Source organism: Gekko japonicus, unplaced genomic scaffold (assembly GCF_001447785.1).
Source record: "Gekko japonicus isolate JY-2015 unplaced genomic scaffold, Gekko_japonicus_V1.1 scaffold1007, whole genome shotgun sequence".
Lineage (NCBI taxonomy): Eukaryota > Metazoa > Chordata > Lepidosauria > Squamata > Gekkonidae > Gekko > Gekko japonicus.
In genome coordinates, this window is record NW_015177038.1 from 314,408 (window position 1) to 333,854 (window position 19,447).

The 19,447-nt window shown below is 43.4% G+C and overlaps 2 protein-coding genes across 2 annotated transcripts; one reads left to right on the top strand and one right to left on the bottom strand.

Moving 5' to 3' along the window:
* The first annotated feature begins 3,311 nt into the window (after positions 1–3,311).
* LOC107124503 (olfactory receptor 2T2-like) lies at positions 3,312–4,250 on the top strand. Its single transcript, XM_015427983.1, has one exon. It carries the CDS (start codon positions 3,312–3,314, stop codon positions 4,248–4,250), a length of 939 nt encoding a protein of 312 aa, XP_015283469.1.
* Positions 4,251–11,644: 7,394 nt separating this feature from the next.
* On the bottom strand, positions 11,645–12,604 carry LOC107124504 (olfactory receptor 2Z1-like). The gene has a single exon (XM_015427984.1). It carries the CDS (start codon positions 12,602–12,604, stop codon positions 11,645–11,647), a length of 960 nt encoding a protein of 319 aa, XP_015283470.1.
* Between the last annotated feature and the right edge of the window lie 6,843 nt (positions 12,605–19,447).

Sequence of the window (19,447 nt, forward strand, 5' to 3'; positions counted from 1 at the left end):
AAAAGGGAACAATAACCTATGTATACAGAAGTCCTGCTTATTCCAGTAACCCAAAAATAGACGCAGAGACCAGATCTTTATGAAATGGTTTCTTTACTTAGGGAGTTTGCACATTCACAATAAAACCCAAGCACACACCACACAATACAGAGCTAAGAAACTTAGACAGAAAAGGTATAGAGATGTTTGCATTAGCAGGTATTTCATTGAGGGTGATAAGTACCTGTCCAGGTGTGATGAAGCAATCCTGCAGCAAAAAATGAGGAAGACTATAAGGAAAAGGGGCCGTGTTCTGACCGGCAGAGCATGTGGATAGACTCTGGATAGCACTAGATCGAGAGTCAGCAAGGTAGGGTGGGGGCAGGTAGAGAGGAAGTGTGAGAGAGAGAGAGACAGCATGGTCAGATATTCTCCTTTTATGCCCTAAGAAGGGGCTTGGGGGTATGAGCCACCAAGCATGTAGTCCCCAGGAACATGCTAGATGCTACTAGTGCCTTGATGGGCTAAAAGAATAGGATTAATGGTTGGGCAATTGACAATGTTTCTTTAAGTGACACCTTTCAGAGTTTGGGTTTAAGACAAAGGAGAAGAACAGGCAGTCATTCAAGGTGCTTGGCTAGCCATTAACGTCAATGATCTGATGGTCTGCAGCTGCGTTGTTTTGATGGGTGATGAGTGTGCTAAACCCAGTTAATCCTGTCACGGCCAAGTTCTTTTGTCTAACTTGAAGATGACTACGTGCAGTTCCAGATAATGCTGCTGGAAGAAGGTGTGTGTGGGGGGAAATGCCTGCATGATGGCATTTGAGCAGGAAAGTCCAAGTTGTCTCTGCAAAGTATGGCTCCTCTATAAGTCTGGATGCTGGTTCCTTGTGGCTGCGATTCTCAGGGAGGCTGACGTGCCATCTACCTGGGTCTGCAGTGACTTAGAAATGCAGGGATGGATGGCATCAGGTCTTCTATGGGTCCACTTCTGAACCAACATGCTGAAGGCTTTCCTTGGCTATGCACATGTCTCTGTGTCCAGTAAGTGGGCTCTGTCACATGGTCACCAATCAGACCTTTTTCCCTGGCACACTCATTGTACTGTCTAGATTTAAAGTTAAACTTCAAGTCCATACTGCATAAGAAGCTTGCAGGGCAACAGCCAGCCACCCCTGAAGACTGCTGGCCCCCAGCCTGACAACATCCATGCATGTCTGGCCTCATTGTGGACATCGTTGATGGAGATCAGCATTCCATCTCGTCCGTGAGCCTTGGGAGTTTTTCATTGGGTGCCGGGTCCCTCTGGTGGGTGGACCCAAACCCCTCATCCTTGAGATACTTCAGGTCCTGGCTGCTAGTCCACCAGAGCCCTCCTGCCACAGCCATGCAGAGAGTCACATTCATTAGGTCCCTATCACCTTCCTGGGCAGGGTGGGAGGCTTGGCCCCAACCAGTCCTCATGTCAAAAGGGCTGGGTGGTTGGCCCCAGAAAGACACAGCCACCCACAACCATGCAGGTGGTCCCTGAGGAGGTCCTCTGGGAGGTGGATGCCTGTAGCTTAACCAGTTCTGCTCTGTACTGACTGAAACCGGCACTGGACAGATCTTCCAGAAGCAGTTTCCTGGGGGCACCTGGCTTGGGGGTCTGCTACTCAGACCCCCCAGACCCGACAGGGATGTGACATGTGGAGCATGTGGAGGGCCACCTCAGGGAGTGACTGTGCAAGTTGGAGGTCTCTAGCTCACTCGAGTTAGTTTTGGTTGCTCCCAAACCAGCAGGGGTGACATCCCATTGAAAAGCATTGTTACTTTGGGGGTCTGTAGCTCTGTCCCCAAAGTCCAATGGGGATCAAACTTGGTGGGCACATCGAGGTGAGTGAGCTGGAATTACCCTGAGAATTTGGAGCCATGAGAACCCCCAGGGGTTTTTTTTGCATCCAGACCAGTTCATGAACCAGTTCACGAACCGGCCGTGGTTCAGTTTGAGAACCAGTCCAGAAACTGGGTCGGTCTGGTTAAATTCAGTCCAGTGCAACTTGAGGAAAGTGCCCATCCCTACTGTTTATCCTGTGTTAATCTGGGCCCCTGCATACTAACCATTTCATTGCACCTAAAGTCATGTGGTGCCCACATACTTGTGAATACCCCATAGATAATGCTTTAAACCTTGAATGATAGCGTCTTGTCTGGCTGAATTTGGAGAATCCCCCCCATATATATGGTGTAGGCTACTAACTAGTTGGTTCCAATTTGTCCATTTTGTTTGAACTTTTCCTTGGGTTCCTCCTTGGATACTTCCTTGATCTCATGCACAAGAGATTTTTAAAAAGTCTACACATTCCCTCCTTAAAGTATTTAACTTTGGGTTAGGAGGTAGGTGGTTCCCAAGTGGAAGAGCTAGGTCCCAATAAGGGTTTGGCAGAAGGTGCCCACTCTGGCCTGCAGGGCCCATTCTGCCTTGCCCTCTTTGGGGTTACTAACTCCCTGGAGGGGCTTCTCCTTTTTACTCTCCAGTAGCCTCCACCACCACCTGATCAATACAGGGATTTCCCACTGAAGGGATCAGGACCCTCAGCTCCCCTTCCAAGCTCAAATGCCTTGCCTCAGTGTTTCTCGCTAGCCCAGTCCCTGGCTACCACGGGGACAGATTAATGCCTTGTGCCCCTACTATACAGCTGTCCCTACTCAGAGCCAGACTGCAAAATTCACCCAGCCAGTTCAGCCACATCTGCCTGCTTTGAAAGGATTAAACCAGATGGTTACTCAGTCTCAGACCTGAAGTATCCTTCACCGATGGGGTTGTCCTGCAGAATATTCTGCGATGGCCCAGTTTGTTCAGCCTAGGGTTCCTGTTCTAACTCGGATAATCTGTCAGAGAAATCACTCGATAGGTTATTTTTGGAACTGATCCCAAAGCTCCCTGGATGATGCAAACAGCAGCCATAGCGTTGGAAAACAAAACTAATTAGGTGTATCACAGAGTATTTAATTAGTAAGGATGTCCAGGGCTATAAGAAGTGTTTCGCTGCTTGGTTGTGGGCATTATGTTGAGCATCAGAGCAAAATATAAGATGGTTTCAGTGAGACTTAACATCAAAGATCTTGAGATATTAAAGAATATTTAGATTTCTTTTTTAAAAATCCAATTTTTTAACTTGGACCGGGGAGGGCTATGGAATTGACCTCATGACAAATGTCATTATAACACTGTAAGTAGAATGGTGCATCTATCCCCTTTTTATACAATTGCTTAATTATTAATTTTTCATAGATTTCCCTTTCTGTTTCGATATCCAGCCTTTCTTTTGTGCCTTCTGGTGAAGCAAAATGGACAAGATGAACAGGACATCATGGACTGAGTTTGTTTTCCTTGGGTTGTTGAACCACACAACAACCCACACTATTTTCTTTGGTGCTCTTCTAGTTGCCTTCTTTATCGCCTTGTTTGGGAATTGTCTCTTTCTTTTGCTGATCCAAACAGGTTCTGATTTTCAGACCCCCATGTATTTCTTCCTCAGTCAGTTGTCCTTTATGGACATTTGCCAGATCTTCACCATTGTTCCTAAAATGTCAATGGACTTCTTAACCAAGAAGAATGTCATTTCATTGGCCGGATGTGGCATCCAGATATTCTTCACATTGACCATGGGAGGGGGAGAATGTCTCCTGCTGACTGTGATGTCCTATGACAGGTATGTGGCAATATGCAAGCCCTTGCAATATCCTGTACTCATGACCAGGAAGATCTGCCTAGTCTTGTCGGCAGGAGTCTGGATCGGTGCCTCTTTTCATGCTCTGATACACACCATTTCTATTATTCGTCTATCCTTCTGTAAGTCAAATGTCATCAATCAGTTTTTCTGCACAGTTCCAAGTGTGCTGAAGTTGTCTTGTTCTGAGACATCCACCTATGAGAAAGGATTGTTCCTCACTGGCCTTGTGATGCTTCTTAGTCCTTTCTCAGTCATTCTGGCTTCCTATGTTTCCATCCTTTTGACAGTCCTGGGAATGAAGTCAATTGAAGGAAGGCGCAAGGCATTTGGCACCTGCATATCCCACCTGTGTGTGGTGGGCATCTTCTATGGAGCAGCCAGTTTTAAATATATGAGACCTGGGTCGTACAGAACACCACGACAGGATAAGATTGTCTCTGTGTTTTGTGACGTTGTGACCCCTATGCTGAACCCCCTGATCTACAGTCTGAGGAACAGAGATATTTTAGCAGTACTGAGAAAATGGCTTGGAAAATGCGGTTCACACACCTGAAGGACAGCTAGACCTAGATCTGTGATAATTTTAAAAGTTGCTAATCCAATGGCTAAATATTAGACTTTAGAAAGTTCCAATATATTGGATTTAAGACGAAGTAGATCTCACTCTCTTAAACGTCTCAGTTTTCCACCTTTAATAACTACCCAGTCAACATAATATGCTCATACATGCTGTTTGATCAGATAATCCCTGTTACAGCTCCCTATAATCTCAGAGGATTTTAGGCATGTAGTATCAGACCATCTCTCTCTCCATCTTTGAGGTGGTATCCTATGGTAGCATTTGTAGGGCTTATTTTGAGGGCTATAAAATAGCGGGTTCCCTGATGTTAGATAAAATGTCTATTTTTCTGTCAGGACACTGAGTCACTTGAGGCAAGGTTGAAAAGAACAAAATAGTTTTATTCTTCTCAGACGGATTTTTTTTTTTTTGGTAAAGTTGTCAGAAATACTATGAACAGGTTACAAATGAAGTAATACTACAGCAGCTCAGGCCAAGGTAAAATATTATCTTCTTCCCAAATTACAGTGTACAAGAATAGTGTATATGAATTAACTTAATAATTCACAATGACTTCGCAGCCAATTTCTCACTTACTTAGGGGAATTATTTGAACCAGATTAGACCCACTGGCATGCAGGACTTCAAATCTACCCGGTCTGTTTTACCCTGGAGACAGACTCTTGTTAATAATTTCATCTGCTCTCTTCCTTTCCAAGAGTGAGACACCAAACTAACATGTCTGCTCACTCCCAGAGACAGGCCTTAAATCCACATGCCTGCTTTCCTCAGATTCTCACACCTTCAGCTGCTAACCCTCAGCTCAAAAATCTTTCCCTGAACATTCTATCAGCTCTCTGGTTGGATGTTACAACCACATTCAAATCCACTCAGACATACAGCCAGTGTTCCCTCTAAACTGAGTTTGTGTGACCTAGGTCACAGTTTTTTAAACTCCAGCTCACACATTCTTGTCTTAGCTCAGGAAGAATGGCTCCAGAGCAAACTAATTTATGGAGTAACCAAATTGCTCGCTCACAACTTTAATGCCAGTAGCTCACAAAGTAGATTTTTTGCTCACAAGACTCCACTGCTTAGAGGGAGCACTGCATACGGTAGATGATTGATCGCTTGAAAGTTCAGGGTTGACAGGCCCTCCATTAAAACAAGAGTGTAGAGGTTTTGCCATAGCTAGTTATTAGGGTTAGCTTGTACGTGAGCCCCACCTCAATGTGCAAGAGAGACCAAGTGATGTTGCATCTGAAAAAGGGTAAGTGCCAAGCTAATTGGGCAGCTTCTTGTGTTCTGTAACAGGGTTAGAAAGCCAAGGCACTAGATTCTGTCCCTCTCATGATTGGGTGTCTACCTAGTTCCAAGATAAATACCTTCATTTAAAAGGCCAAGCCATCAAAGAAAGTAGAAAACTAGCAGCAGAGTGGGGGCTATCCAACATATTGTGCTTTGTAATATGATATGTATGATTACCTGACTGCTAGGTAAAAGTTGTGACTTCTGGGTGCATGCTTGGTGCAATAGATCCTGGGTTTCAAGGATGGAGCCCATACCCTTGAGATTAAAATTGCTGCCCTGCCGAAAGTGGTCAAGCATAGTAGAACCTAGCAGTCACTGCAAAAGATCTTACAGTGCTATTCTCACAAGAATGACACCCTTCTAAGCACATTGATCAATACCCGAAGCTCAATCAATATCCTTGTGCCCCCTTTCTTTTCCATTCTATAATATTTTTCAGTAGCTATGTCAGAAAGTTTATTTATTGTTTGGGAGTGTGCTAGCTTCATAGATCTTGTCTATAATGAAGGGAAAGCCTTGCTATGAAGAAACTCATGAAGGCTTCCCCAAAGGGAACTCCTGCCTTGCCAGTCCTTTGGAGTTGCTTTTGATAGTGTCAAAGAGGAAACAAATAGAATGATCCAGAGCATAATCCTTGGAACTTTAAAAAAAACACAAAAAAACTTTTGACCAAGTCCCTCATAGAAGTCTCTTGAGTAGTCCCATGTGATAAAAGGCCCATGTGATACCATGGAGATGTGCACAGATATTTTAACCCATTACTAAATTATGTCTTGTTTTGTTCTTTAAAACTTTTATCTGTTTTCTTTATTATGGTTATTATACCTGGTCTGATTTTCCACTATGTATTATTAATTTTAATAGGTTTCAATGAGAAGACATTTAATTGTGTAACTTATTGTATTTTTTCACCCAGTTAGGATACAATTCACAGAGTGTACCCATTGCACAAAGAGTCCTTTCTGCCAAATTTTACACAAGCAGGAGAAAGCATTCTCATTTTTGAAGACATTAACATTCTCATGTTCCAAATTAGTAGAGGTAAACAAGAGTTGTGAACTAATTTTTCCTCCTTTTTGGATGTCCTTTCAAGTGGAAGTGGTAGTCTATTTTAAAACAAAAATATTGTGGTTCAGTGGGAGGTACTATACCATGGCTGAGATCATATGCACAATTAGACCTGACAATATGTGCAAGTGCCGAGTGGATTTAAAGGGTGCAATCAGACAACAACATCTGGGAAGTGCCCTGCAGCCGTTGGCAACCCGTTCTGCTCTGTCACAGAAGTGGAGTTAAAAGACACCAGGGAAAACCCGGTAGTAAATGGGTTGCGACGGGCCACGGATGGACTTTCCTGTGTCTGATCGCTCCAGCATGCTCTCATGACGTTGGGATGGTCTGATCAGGCTATCCTGACTCTGTGCCGTTGGTTTTCCCCCCCTTCTCATTATGCACATCATCACAAACTCCATAGGGAGCCCTCAGTGTGGAGATGCGATTCATTGATTCCTCGTTTAAGCGCATTGGAAACAAATGGCAAAAAAACACCCCGACTCACCTGTGGTTGCATCTGATCACGCAGTGGCAGGCTATGCCCGCAGCTTCCAAGGACTGTGATTGCACAACTGCAAGTCAAATTCCTCTGTAGGAAATAGCCTCGCTTCCTCTCTGCTTCATCTGGCTCGTGTGACTGCAACCTCAGAGCTCTCTCAGTCCCACCTATCTCACAGAGTGACTGTTGTGGAGAGGGGAAGGGAAGGTGATTGTAAGCCACTCTGAGACTCTGTGTGAAGGGCAGGGTATAAATCCAACTCTCCTCCTCCTCCTCCTCCTTCTGCTCTTCCATAAGAGAAATTCTGTTCCATTGGAGGAAATGTGTGGTTGGATACATGCCAATGTCCTTGGATCAGTTTTTAGAGAATTAGTGAAACAAATGGCATGGAAAGCAGCCTGATGTGGACTGAAAATGATGAAATTTTGAGAGCAGCAGAGTGTTGATTGGGGGGGGGGAATATGTTTGTGTGTGTGGGGGGGGGGAGGGTCAGCTTGCTCAAGCCCTGGATAGCTTAAAGAAAACCTGACAGGGGGATTTGGAAGGCGGGATGGGGTTTCCAGTTTGTTCCTCTAAACACCTTGTCTCAAAACTACTGAGTTGGATGAAATCCTGCAACCTCCCTGGAAGAGAGCAGATCGGTTTTGTAACTAACCACTCTACTCTTGATCACTGTATAGTACTATCTTATTTAGCAGAGAAATATCTCCGTTTCCCCAGAGGCAAACTTTATGCTGCCATTATCAATCTCCAAAAGACTTTTGACTCTGTTGATAGGCAAATCTTATGGGATAAATCAGGTGGGATGACTATAGATCACCGACTACTCTTTTTAATAAGTAAACTCCACCAATCGAATACTTGTCAAGTTAGGTATGGCAAGAAGGGCCTTTTAAAAGTCTTATAGGATAAATTAGGTAGGATGACTATAGACCATTGACTACTCTTCCTAGTACGTAAACTCCATCAATCAAATACTTGCCAAATTAGGTATGGTAAGAAGGGTTTTTTAACCCATAAAATACCTGTTTCAAAGGGCATTAAGCAGGGATGTGTATTAGCTCCAGCCTTATTTAATCTTTTTCTATCTGACCTCCCTACATATCTTGCAGCAATAGATGGACAGATTGCTGAATTCTTGTCCAAGATTTTGGCAGCAATTTTTAATACTGATGTGTTTTAAGATTTGCAGATGTAATGTTACCTGACCAAGTTTATATTTTTATTTTATTGTTTTATATGCCAATAAAGGTGTTATATTGTTGTATTGTTGTTGTTGCTTAATAGCTCTGTGGGTGGAAGGAGGATTTGGATTGGATTGCTATTACATGGAATTAATGCTGAGGAATCCTTAATAAGTAGTTTTGTCTTATATAGAGAAGTGATCAGATCTTTCCTCATCACTTCCCTCTTGTACCTATTCTGGTTTGGTGGGGTGTTTATAGGATTGGAGGATATCTTAGCTTCTACCTCTAGAAATCAGATGGGTTGTATTTGATGGGTGAAGGGGACAAAGCCTTGACCCCTGGGTCTGTGCCCTCCATAATCTGCAAATCAATAGAAGAAAGAAGTGTGATCCACCGCCTGGCCTACTGTTTTATCCCACCCATCAGTCTGTAAAGAAGGTGTGTAGTCGATCACGGGGGAAAGTCTTTTCCTTTTCCTCCCCCACTCTGTACAATTCCACCTGTCAGCCAGCCAGTACAAACAAAGTAATTGACCGTATCATCAACAGCAGTACAAGTATACTGTAACCCTCAGTGAAGGGGCCAAGCTTTGCCTTTATGCTCACTTCCAGTCTATGTAGCTCTGCCTGCCAGCCAGCATGTATATGCAAAGCTTTGCTGCCATCTAGCAGGGGCATCCTTAGGTCTGAATTGTTCCCACCCTGCAGCTATCTACTCTCCAGAAGTTAGACGTAGTTTGCTGGTGGAGACAAAAAAGGTGTTATGGTCAGTTTTAGTTATTGCTATTTATTTATTTACTTTCAAGATTGTTATGAAGATACAGTCCTTAGTATCCATCATGGCTATTATTTTTATTGTTATTATCTCTACCTTCATAAATTACCATGAGGATACAGAGCCTTTCAACTTAGAAATGTATCAGGTCTATCTATTCTTTATCTAATCTGAAAGAAGATATTGAGAGAATATTGTGTACCCAGGATCTCTTCATTGTTGTTTCTCTCATGGTTTACAACTTGTATATGCTCAGTTGTGGAAAGATTCTTTGTTTGTGTGACTTGCTGTTTTGCATTGTTCATATTATTATTTGCTCACTGCTACATTGCCATCAGATTGTCAAATCTCACTTTTCAAATAGTGACAATGAGTGCAGAAGAAAATTCATATTCACAAAGGAGAATGTTTAGGAGCCAAACCATTTCAGCATTCTTTCTTTCATTGATTGCAGTATCCACAAGTTCTAGAAAGCTAGACTGAAAGTCACTCCAAGGTTCAAAACCATTCAGGGGAATTTTGTTTCTTGTTACCATCCATTTAATTAAATATTTTGAGACTGCATTCCCTAGACCAGAGGTGTCAAACTCATTTGTTATGAGGGCCAGATCTGACATAAATGTCACTTTGTTGGGCTGGGCCATGTGTGCCATAAAATGTAATGCCAGGTAATGGAGATATAAACTGTATAAAGGACAGCAGCTGGTAAGCTCCAAGTTGGTGTATTTTCACTTCAAGGCCTCATGGGCCAGGAGGGTGCGTTTGCAAAGGGTACAGAGGAGGGGGGGTGCTGTTTAACTGATGTAGACAATGTCATTCTGCCATGCTTAAACCACAAAACTCTATGGTCAAAACTCTATGGTAAAAATAAAAAATGGCTTCTACCACAGAGTTTTTGCCCAGATATCTTCTACCAAAGAAACTTTTGTCCTTTAATAGATCTTTTCTCCATCACGAACTGGCCCTGGTTTTCCTTCCTCCTATCTGCTCCTGCCATGCCCTCACAGACCTCCAGGGTGCCTCCTTCTGCCCCATTACACTGTTGCCCATATTCCACCCTTTCTCCTCCAGGGCTGGGGTGCCCAGGGATGTGACAGGTACTCACAACTACTGCAGTGCATTCTCCGGTTGAGTCAGTATTAAAAGGCTGCAGTCCATCATTATTTGTATTTGTTAATTTTATTAAAACATTTGTATCCTACCTTTCCTCATGGTTCAAGGCAGCTTACAATAACAGTGTTTTTTTAAAAAAAAAATTCAGTTAAAACCAAAAACAAAATAACAAACTTCAAATCTCTCCTCCCCTCCTTAAAAGATGCCTGCCATTCAACCCCCCTCAAAAGCCCTGGCAAACAGGCAGGCCTTGCAGCACCTCCTGAAGATCTCCAAGGAGCAGAAAAGAAAGAAGCACCCCATCAGACGAACTCCTGCATTAACCAATATGGATTGTTGATTAAATGCCCAACTTAAAGCACGACTTAAAAGCACAAGAAAACCCAACCCTTTTGTCAAACTAGTCCCCTCCCCCTGCAAAGCAACATTCAAGGCTGCAATCACGTGCACCTTTAGCTCCAACATAGGCGTGAATGCCTGATGGATCTAAAGGGAGCGATCAGATAGCATAGGGTTGCCAAATGGGGGCGGGGGGCAGGGAATCCCCCGCTTCGGAGGCCCGATTTTCGACGCGGCGGAATCGGGCCCCGGGGGGAACTCCGCCTCCGAAGCTGCGTCACCGGAGTGAATGCCTGATGGATCTAAAGGGAGTGATCAGATAGCAACATCTGGGAAGTGTCTCGCAGCCATCAGCAACCCATGCTGCTCAGCCGCAGAAGCAGTGTTAAAAGACACTGGGGAAAGTCCAGTAGTAAACGGGTTGTGACGGGCCACGGACGGAAATTCTTCTATCTGATCGCTCAGGCATGCTGTCATACCATTGGGATGGTCTGATCAGGACATCCTGACTCCGTGTGGTTGTTTTTCCCCCCCTTCACAGTATGCACATTATCACAAACTCCATAGGGAGCTATCAGTGCTGAGGTGCGTGTTGCGCTAAGCGTGTGTAACGGTCCAATACCAGCACTTATTCAAAGTCCAGTAGTAAACGGGTTGTGACGGGCCACAGACGGAAATTCTTCTATCTGATCGCTCAGGCATGCTGTCATGCCATCGCCCATCGGGATAATCTGATCAGGCCATCCTGACTCAGTGTGATTGTTTTTCCCCCCTTCACAGTATGCACATTATCACAAACTCCATAGGGAGCTATCAGTGCTGAGGTGCGATTCCTCGTTTAAGTTCATGGGAAACAAACAGCAAAAAAAAAATGGACTCACCTGCAGTTGCATCTTATCACACAGTGACGGGCTGTGCCCTCAGCTTCAGAGGAATGTGTGATCTCTCAACCACGTTTCTAACTGATCCGGAAGGGATATCCTCACTCTCCCCCCACCCCCCGCTTCATCTGGCACGTGTGACTGCAAACTCAAAAGTGAAATTCAAAGTAAAATGCAAAGTTTTGAAATAATTTTTTCAGATTTTGAACTTATGAGATAATTTGCTGGATATTATTTCTGAGACGTACAATTCAAAAACAGCTTTCTGGCTGCAGCTAGAACATCCCGATTCCTCAGGCTGTATATAAAAGGGTTCAGCATTGGGGGGACAACAGTGATGCACACGGAGTAAATCATAGACCTCTCCGCAGAGTAGGAATGTACGGGAGTTGAGTATGTAAGCATGGATGCCCCGTAGAAGATGCCAACCACACACAAGTGAGACAAGCAGGTCCCCAAGGCCTTTTGCCTGCCTTCAGTTGAGCGCCTGCTCAAAATTTGCACAAGGATGGCTACGTAAGAGGAAACAATGACTGAGATTGGGAGAAGAAGTATTATTACATTATCAATATATACCATTTTTTCAAAGGCGGAAGTGTCAGCACAAGATAATTTCAGCAGAGCTGGGAACTCACAGACGAAATGGTCGATCACATTGGACCCACAGTAAGGCAGAAACAGTACATAAAAGGCTATGACCATGATCAGAAGCACTGATGAAGACCAGATTCCTACTGTCAGAGCAAGGCAGATTTTTCTCCTCATGAGGACTGAGTATTGTAAGGGTCTACAGATGGCCACGTACCTGTCGTATGACATGGAGGCCAAGACAAAGCATTCTGAGCTCCCCATAGTCAGAGTGAGAAAAATCTGGGCCACACACCCCGAGAGTGAAATGGTGTTTCTTTGGGTTAAAAAGTTCACTGACATCTTCGGGACCACAATGAGGACTTGGCCCATATCCATGCAGGCCAGTTGACTAAGGAACAAGTACATTGGGGTGTGAAGGGTGGAGTTAGTTTGGATTAGAAACAGGAGGAGACAGTTCCCCATCAGAGCAATGGAAGCCATAAAGAGAACTATGGCAAAGAAAACGGTGGGAGTCCTGTGATGAATGAGCCCCACGAGAAGAAACTCTGTCCATGATGTTACATTCTCATTTCCCATGCTTTGTTTGGCTTCATTTCTCATGCTTCGTGTGTCTAGATATGATCATAATAGAGCAAGTCATTGAAATGTTACAGAAAATCTTATCTATTGTGAAAGTTTTCTATTAATGGGCAATTCTCAAAGCTGCCTTTTAAAAGTCACTGATTTAAACTGAGTACTGATCTGTTGCAAAAATTCACTTGCAGAAGCATTTGCACTGACACTGGCAGATACCCATATATTTTAGGAATAGGTGGAGAGTTTCCAGTCTCACATACTTTAATCCATACTTTCTGTCAGGATACAGCACCTCCCATACACTGATTGACTTTCCTAATTGCCAGATTCTCTGGGGCTGCGATCATATGCACCTTTAGATTTGACATAGCTGTGAATGCCTGACGGATCTAAAGGGCATGATCACACAGCAACATCTGGGAAGCGTCCTGCAGTCGTCAGCAACCCGTGCTGCTCCGCCGCAGAAGCAGAGTTAAAAGACACTGGGGAAAGTCTGGCTCTAACAGGTTCCAATGGGCCATGGACAGACTTTCCTCTGTCTGATCGCACAAGCACGCTCTCATGCCATTGGGATAGTCTGATCATGCCATCCCGGTGCCAGTCCACACACCCCCTCGCAGTATGTGCATCATCGCATACTCCGTAGGGGGCTCTCAGTGCAGAGGTGCAATTCTTTGTTTATGTGCATGGGAAACAAACAACCAAAAAACCCCGAATCACCCGCAGTTGTGTCTGATCACACAGTTACAGGCTGAGCCTGCAGCTACAAAGGGAGGTGTGATCTCGCAACTGTGTGTCAAAGAAATAGCCTCACTTCCCATCCGCGTCAACTGGCATGTGTGACCGTATCCTGGGTTTCATAAAGAAAAGCTGTATCTGAAATAGAAAATCCTAATTAGTGGAATTAATTTAAAACAGGGCTTACCGTATTATGCACAATGTATTGCTTTGAAATAGATAAACAGTGGTCACACTGTCTGAAAGTCAGCACACACCCAAAACTCTTGTGTACATGAACTCTCCCATTCATTTCAGTAGAAGGAAGAATGCTGTTTCAGGCTGAAGTACAAACTTTCCAACCAGGTACAACAACCCTGCCTTTAACAGGGCTGTGGCTCAGTGGCAGAGCATCTGCTTGGCATGCAGAAGGTTCCATGTTCTATCTCTGGCAACTCCTGTTAAAAAAGATCAGGTCAGTACTCCCTCTAAGCTGTGCAGTCTTGTGAGCAAACATTCTACTTTGTGAGCTACTGGCATTAAAGTTGTGAGCGAGCAGTTTGGCTACTGCATAAATTAGTCTGCTCTGGAGCCATCCTTCCTGAGCTAAGACAAAAATGTGTGAGCCGGAGGCTAAAAAACTGTGCTAACTCACACTAACTCAGCTTAGAGGGAACACTGGATCAGGTATTAGGTAATGTGAAGCATCCCTTCCAGGGACCCTGGAGAGCCTCTGCCAGTCTGAGTAGACGATACTGACTTTGATGGACCAAGGGTCTGATTCAGTATAAGGCAGCTTCATGTGTTCATGATATGCAAACATTTTGCAAGTGATCAAGCTGATTTTCACACATCACACTATTTTTTTTTAAATGTAAGCATTTCTACTCCACTGTTCTTCTCAGTGGGGCCCCAAAGCATATTACAAAAGAAACACAAACATAGAATATAAACAAACAAACATACAGAACTCCAGCATCTCAGAGTCCTATATCCACTGTCTTGGCATATTGGTGGTTGTGAGTCATAGGCTAAGAACCAATGGCCGAGAGTGCTTTGGCCCGTGTCAAAAGGCTCTCACCTCTGGCCACCTCTAAGTTCAGATAACTGTAATAACAAAGAAGAGTACAGTAGCTCAGTCTAGATCTCACTTGGCTGGCAGCGATGTTCCCAAACTTCTTTCCCTGCTAGAAGAACCTCTGGCCACAACCAGGTTTAAAATATAGAAAAGTACATGTTTACTCAAATGCAAGAAAAGGGTCCCCCCCCCAGGTATGTCATTTAAAAAAAGAGGGTGTTGTCTTAAATTCGCACACAAGTTTCAGTTATGTCCAATAACAACAACAAAAGTTATGTAGAACATTTTTAAAAGGGGTCATCTTATGTTCAGGGTTGTCTTCCTTTTGAGTAAAGGTAGGGAATAAAAGCTCAGCCCAGTTCTCACTCAGCTGGCAGTGATGTTCCCAAATTCCCTACCCAATTCATTTTTTCTGGCTGCTTAGCAACCCTGTAATCACAAAATAATTTAATTGCTCTAAATTATTTGTTAATGGGCTCCAGATCACTGCCAGGACAATAAATATAATACCCAAATATGAAAATGGAATATTAACAGGATTTTAAATGGAAATGAATATTATTTATTTCTGATCCCATTGCTATGTATTATTCTGTCAATTCAATATTTTTAGCTTTCTGAACCTGGGCAGGTTATTCAAAAGTGGTTGCATTAGTCTGTAAAGAAAATATTAAAAGTCTAGTTGTACCTTCAAAACCAACTTGTCTTTTTATTTTCAGAGCATGAGGTTTTGTAGACTGTTACATGATTCATCAGATGCTGGTGGAACAGCCATACTACATCGAACTGATTACAGAAAGGGCGGTGTCCATGCACCAGTTACTCCTGACTCCAGCCCAATGATCCAACTGAGGAGTAAAAGAGAATTTTAAAAGATCTTGATGTTTCTGACAAATAACAGCAGACACCATCATCACAACCCCCCCCCCCATCCAAGCACTTCTTATCAGCTACCTAAGATTCATAAGGAAGAAGTTCTAGGCTATTTTATAATCGAAAAAAATGACTGGAGGAGTATCTGGTCAGATCAATACCAGTGTCAGACCATGGGTGTGATCACATGAGCAGTTTGGCCCGACATAGCCACCCCTCCCCTCCGGATCAAATGGGTGCAGTTACACAGCCACATCTGTCAGGCATTCCCCGGGCATACTCACCCCATCCTAGGATGACTTGGAGCTGGGTTAAAAAGGCACCACACCACAAGTGGTGTTTTTGGTTCCCTGCACATTCATTGCTCATAGCCTGAATGCGAGGGAGTGTGGGCAGAATGGACTGGCGGTCTGAACCTGCAGCTCCATTCCTACTGCTAGGGCAGGTGCTTTTGAATTTTTGCCTATATGTGTGTGTGCGTGCATGTGCATGAGCACATGTGCATATGTGTGCCCATGTGCACATATGCGGGTGCTTGATGGCACATGCATGTGCATGCATTTTGAAAAATGACTGGGCAGCGCACTCCGTGGCTGAGGCGCTGCAGTAATGTGGATGCTTGACCACAGGATGTCCACATGGGTAACCCGCAGCAGGGTTATGCCCCGCAACCAGTGTTCCCTCTAAGCTGAGTTAGTGTGAGCCAGCTCACAGTTTTTTAGCCTCTGGCTCACACATTTTTGCCTTCGCTCAGGAAGGATGGCTCCAGAGCAAACTGATTTATGCCGTAGCCAAATTGCTCGCTCACAGCTTTAATGCCAGGAGCTCACAAAGTAGAATTTTTGCTCACAAGACTCCACAGCTTAGAGGGAACATTGCCCGCAACACTTTAAACTGGTACAATTAGAGGCAGTGCCATATCGCGCCAAGCCACCAGTGTGACCACAGCCCATATGTGTTAAATGCATCCAGGTATGATAATGCAGACTTCCTGATTAAGTTTACAACCATAAAAGATTTCCCACAAGGAACTGTCGTCAGCACTATATACTAACTTCACCCATGAAGATGGACTGCAGAGGCAATTGTTCATGCCATTCCAGATGGCATCTGTTCAAACCACTACTGAACTGTTATGCTTTCTACTCACCTATGGTTGTTATGGATACAGAGATAACATTAATTTATGAATCCAGATCACTGCCAAGACAATAAATATAATACCCAAATATGAAAACTTATTTATAGCTGATCTACAGCCATGCTTTCTGAAGAAACACCATGTGACTCCCGGAGTGTATCTCAGAAATACAGACATGTTCCTAGTGTAGATGTTCCTAATGTAGATTCAGGCTGTTGAATCATTCAAGATACTAAATCAGGATTCACCTCCATCCACAAAACTACTACTTTGAGCCCTACCTATTCCACATATGACATATATTTGCTAGGCACCTTAACTGAGTTTGTGAAATAATTCGGAAGCCAGACAGGAAGCCATGCATTATAATTGTGCATGCTCGAATGTACAGAATCATGATGGAACATCTGAGACAAAAAAAATTTAGAAACAGAAATATATTGCTGGAAGGGACCTCAAGTATTTAAAGGTGGAATAGATGTTTAATATTATGGTGAAAGCTGTACAAGCAAAAAGCCCCACAACAGCCAGAAAAGCAAACTAAAAAAACAAACCCTCATACATACCTTCATCCATCCATTACCAAGAGAAGAGTTTGGAGACAATAAATATAATACCCAAATATGAAAACTTATTTATAGCTGATCTACAGCCATGCTTTCTGAAGAAACACCATGTGACTCCCGGAGTGTATCTCAGAAATACAGACATGTTCCTAGTGTAGATGTTCCTAATGTAGATTCAGGCTGTTGAATCATTCAAGATACTAAATCAGGATTCACCTCCATCCACAAAACTACTACTTTGAGCCCTACCTATTCCACATATGACATATATTTGCTAGGCACCTTAACTGAGTTTGTGAAATCATTAAACATAAAGGTCCAAGCTTTGAAGGTAGTTCTGTGATGGTACCACACACCGGCCAAACTCCACCAGATTAATAAATTATACTCACCTGTTTGTTGGCGATCATGTAGTGAAATTGCCACATACTATCACTGCTGGTGGACTTGCAAAACAATCAGGAATTTCTGGTCTTTAATCTTACGAAACGTTCAAAAAATAACCAACATAACTCTACCTCTCTCACCCACTCTCATATTATTAGATTTATGGGATGATTTGGAAATCCCCCAAAGTTCATAAAGACCTTATTTCCTTGCTGTTAATGGCAGCCGAATCCGTAATTGCCAGAAATTGGAAGAGCACCAACTCGCTAACTTTACACCAATGGTACATGCAAATATGGGAATTTTACACAACGGAGAAAACAGCAATCTCCTCACCCCCATCCAACACTTATAAAGCTCAATCTTTGTTTTATACCAAATGGTTACCATTCCTAGAAGCAGCATTTACTGATAACATCGTACCTGCTAACACTATTCCTAAAAGGTATATTGAAATTATTTTAACACTGTGATATAATCAGAGGTGTAAAGAAATATCCACAAATTTACGCCATCCAATTTTTTTTACTGATGTATGCCCTATCGCTTTTTGTCAAAACAATTATCTTGTTTTATTGTATGTTCTGTGTGATAATGTTTACTTTTGATGTTCTGAACTTGTTAAAACTTAAAAGTTATAAATAATTTTTTTTTAAATAATAATTCGGAAGCCAGACAGGAAGCCATGCATTATAATTGTGCATTCTCGAATGTACAGAATCATGATGGAATATCTGAGACAAAAAATCTTTAGAAACATAAAAATATATTGCTGGAAAGGACCTCAAGTATTTAAAGGTGGAATAAATGTTTAAAATTATGGTGAAAGCTGCACAAGCAAAAAGCCCCACAATAACAGCCAGAAAAGCAAACTAAAAAAGGAAACCCTCATACATACCTTTATCCATCCATTACCAAGAGAAGAGTTTGGGTCCTTGATGAGGTAGACTGCCAGCGTTCAGTAGAAAGCTACCTTGGGAATCCTGTTTGGGGGGAAAGGCAGCATAGAAAGGTTTTAAATAAAGAAATAAAATAGAAAGGTCTCATGTTTTTCTGACTTATTTTAATCAAAATTATGCTCCTGATACTCACTGTTAATGGCAGCCGAATCCGTAATAGCAGCAGCTATTCCCTGACAAGCAGCCGTACCAAGTCTGAGGGAAATCCTTCTATCTAACTTCAATTATCTGTACCAGAAATGTGTTCATTCTTTGAAATATTGGGACCTCAGTGCTGAATGAAATGATTTGAGATCAGTTGCTAACACTTGAAGTCCCTGTTTGGGGAAAAGCCCAGCTCTTTAAAAACTTGTATGCTGTGGTTCTATAGCCACTATAGTGAAAGCACCTGAGGAGAAAGTTATCTTGACTTCCGTGCGGTTTCTTTGTGTCCCTCAGGCAGATTAAAATCTCCTTTTTCTGTTATAATATTTTAGAGAGTTGTTGTCTTTAAAACACTTGGTCTCAAGACTTTAATTAATGAGTTGTTGACAGAAATAGAAAGTATCCCTGAAGAATTTCGCCCTCACACTCACTTTTACAGTGCAATGGGGGAGGGGGGGGAGCACACAGGTAGCCAACCAGCGCCACTATGCTGGCATACCCAAGGGATACACTGGCAGAATCTGGCAATACACCTGCAGACTGGACTGGTGCTGCTGCCCAGTACCAAGGGTGCCAAGGACTAGCATCGTACCTCTGTGGTGCCTAGCCAGAGCAGCAGCCTGGGGCATGGCATTAGTCTGATCCTTAAGCCATCCCAGATCAGGAACACCCCTTGGCAGTGGTGCATAGTTATACCTGCAAAACTTCAGGTGCAACCATAGCCGTCCATGGAGCCCAGGAAATATGCCCCTCCCCCGGCCACCATGTTCCCAGTGCCCTGAAGAGGACAGGAGGTCAATGAGCGTTGCGCCCACTGGCCTCCATCTTATTCCCTCCCCTCCAGCCAATGATGGCACCCAGCAGACATTATAAACCTCAATTTGCACAGAGGTGGAGGAAGACGCTGCTGTATGGACTGGTGGTGGAGTGTGCTAATGTGGCCCTTGCCACCACCAGAGTTGCTCTGCAACTGCTCACTGCCATGCCTTCTGGAGCATGGCA

Excerpts from the sequence above, each read along its gene's own strand:
- LOC107124503 (XM_015427983.1), top strand. The coding sequence starts at position 3,312 with ATGGACAAGATGAACAGGACATCATGGACTGAGTTTGTTTTCCTTGGG.
- LOC107124504 (XM_015427984.1), bottom strand. The coding sequence starts at position 12,604 with ATGAGAAATGAAGCCAAACAAAGCATGGGAAATGAGAATGTAACATCA.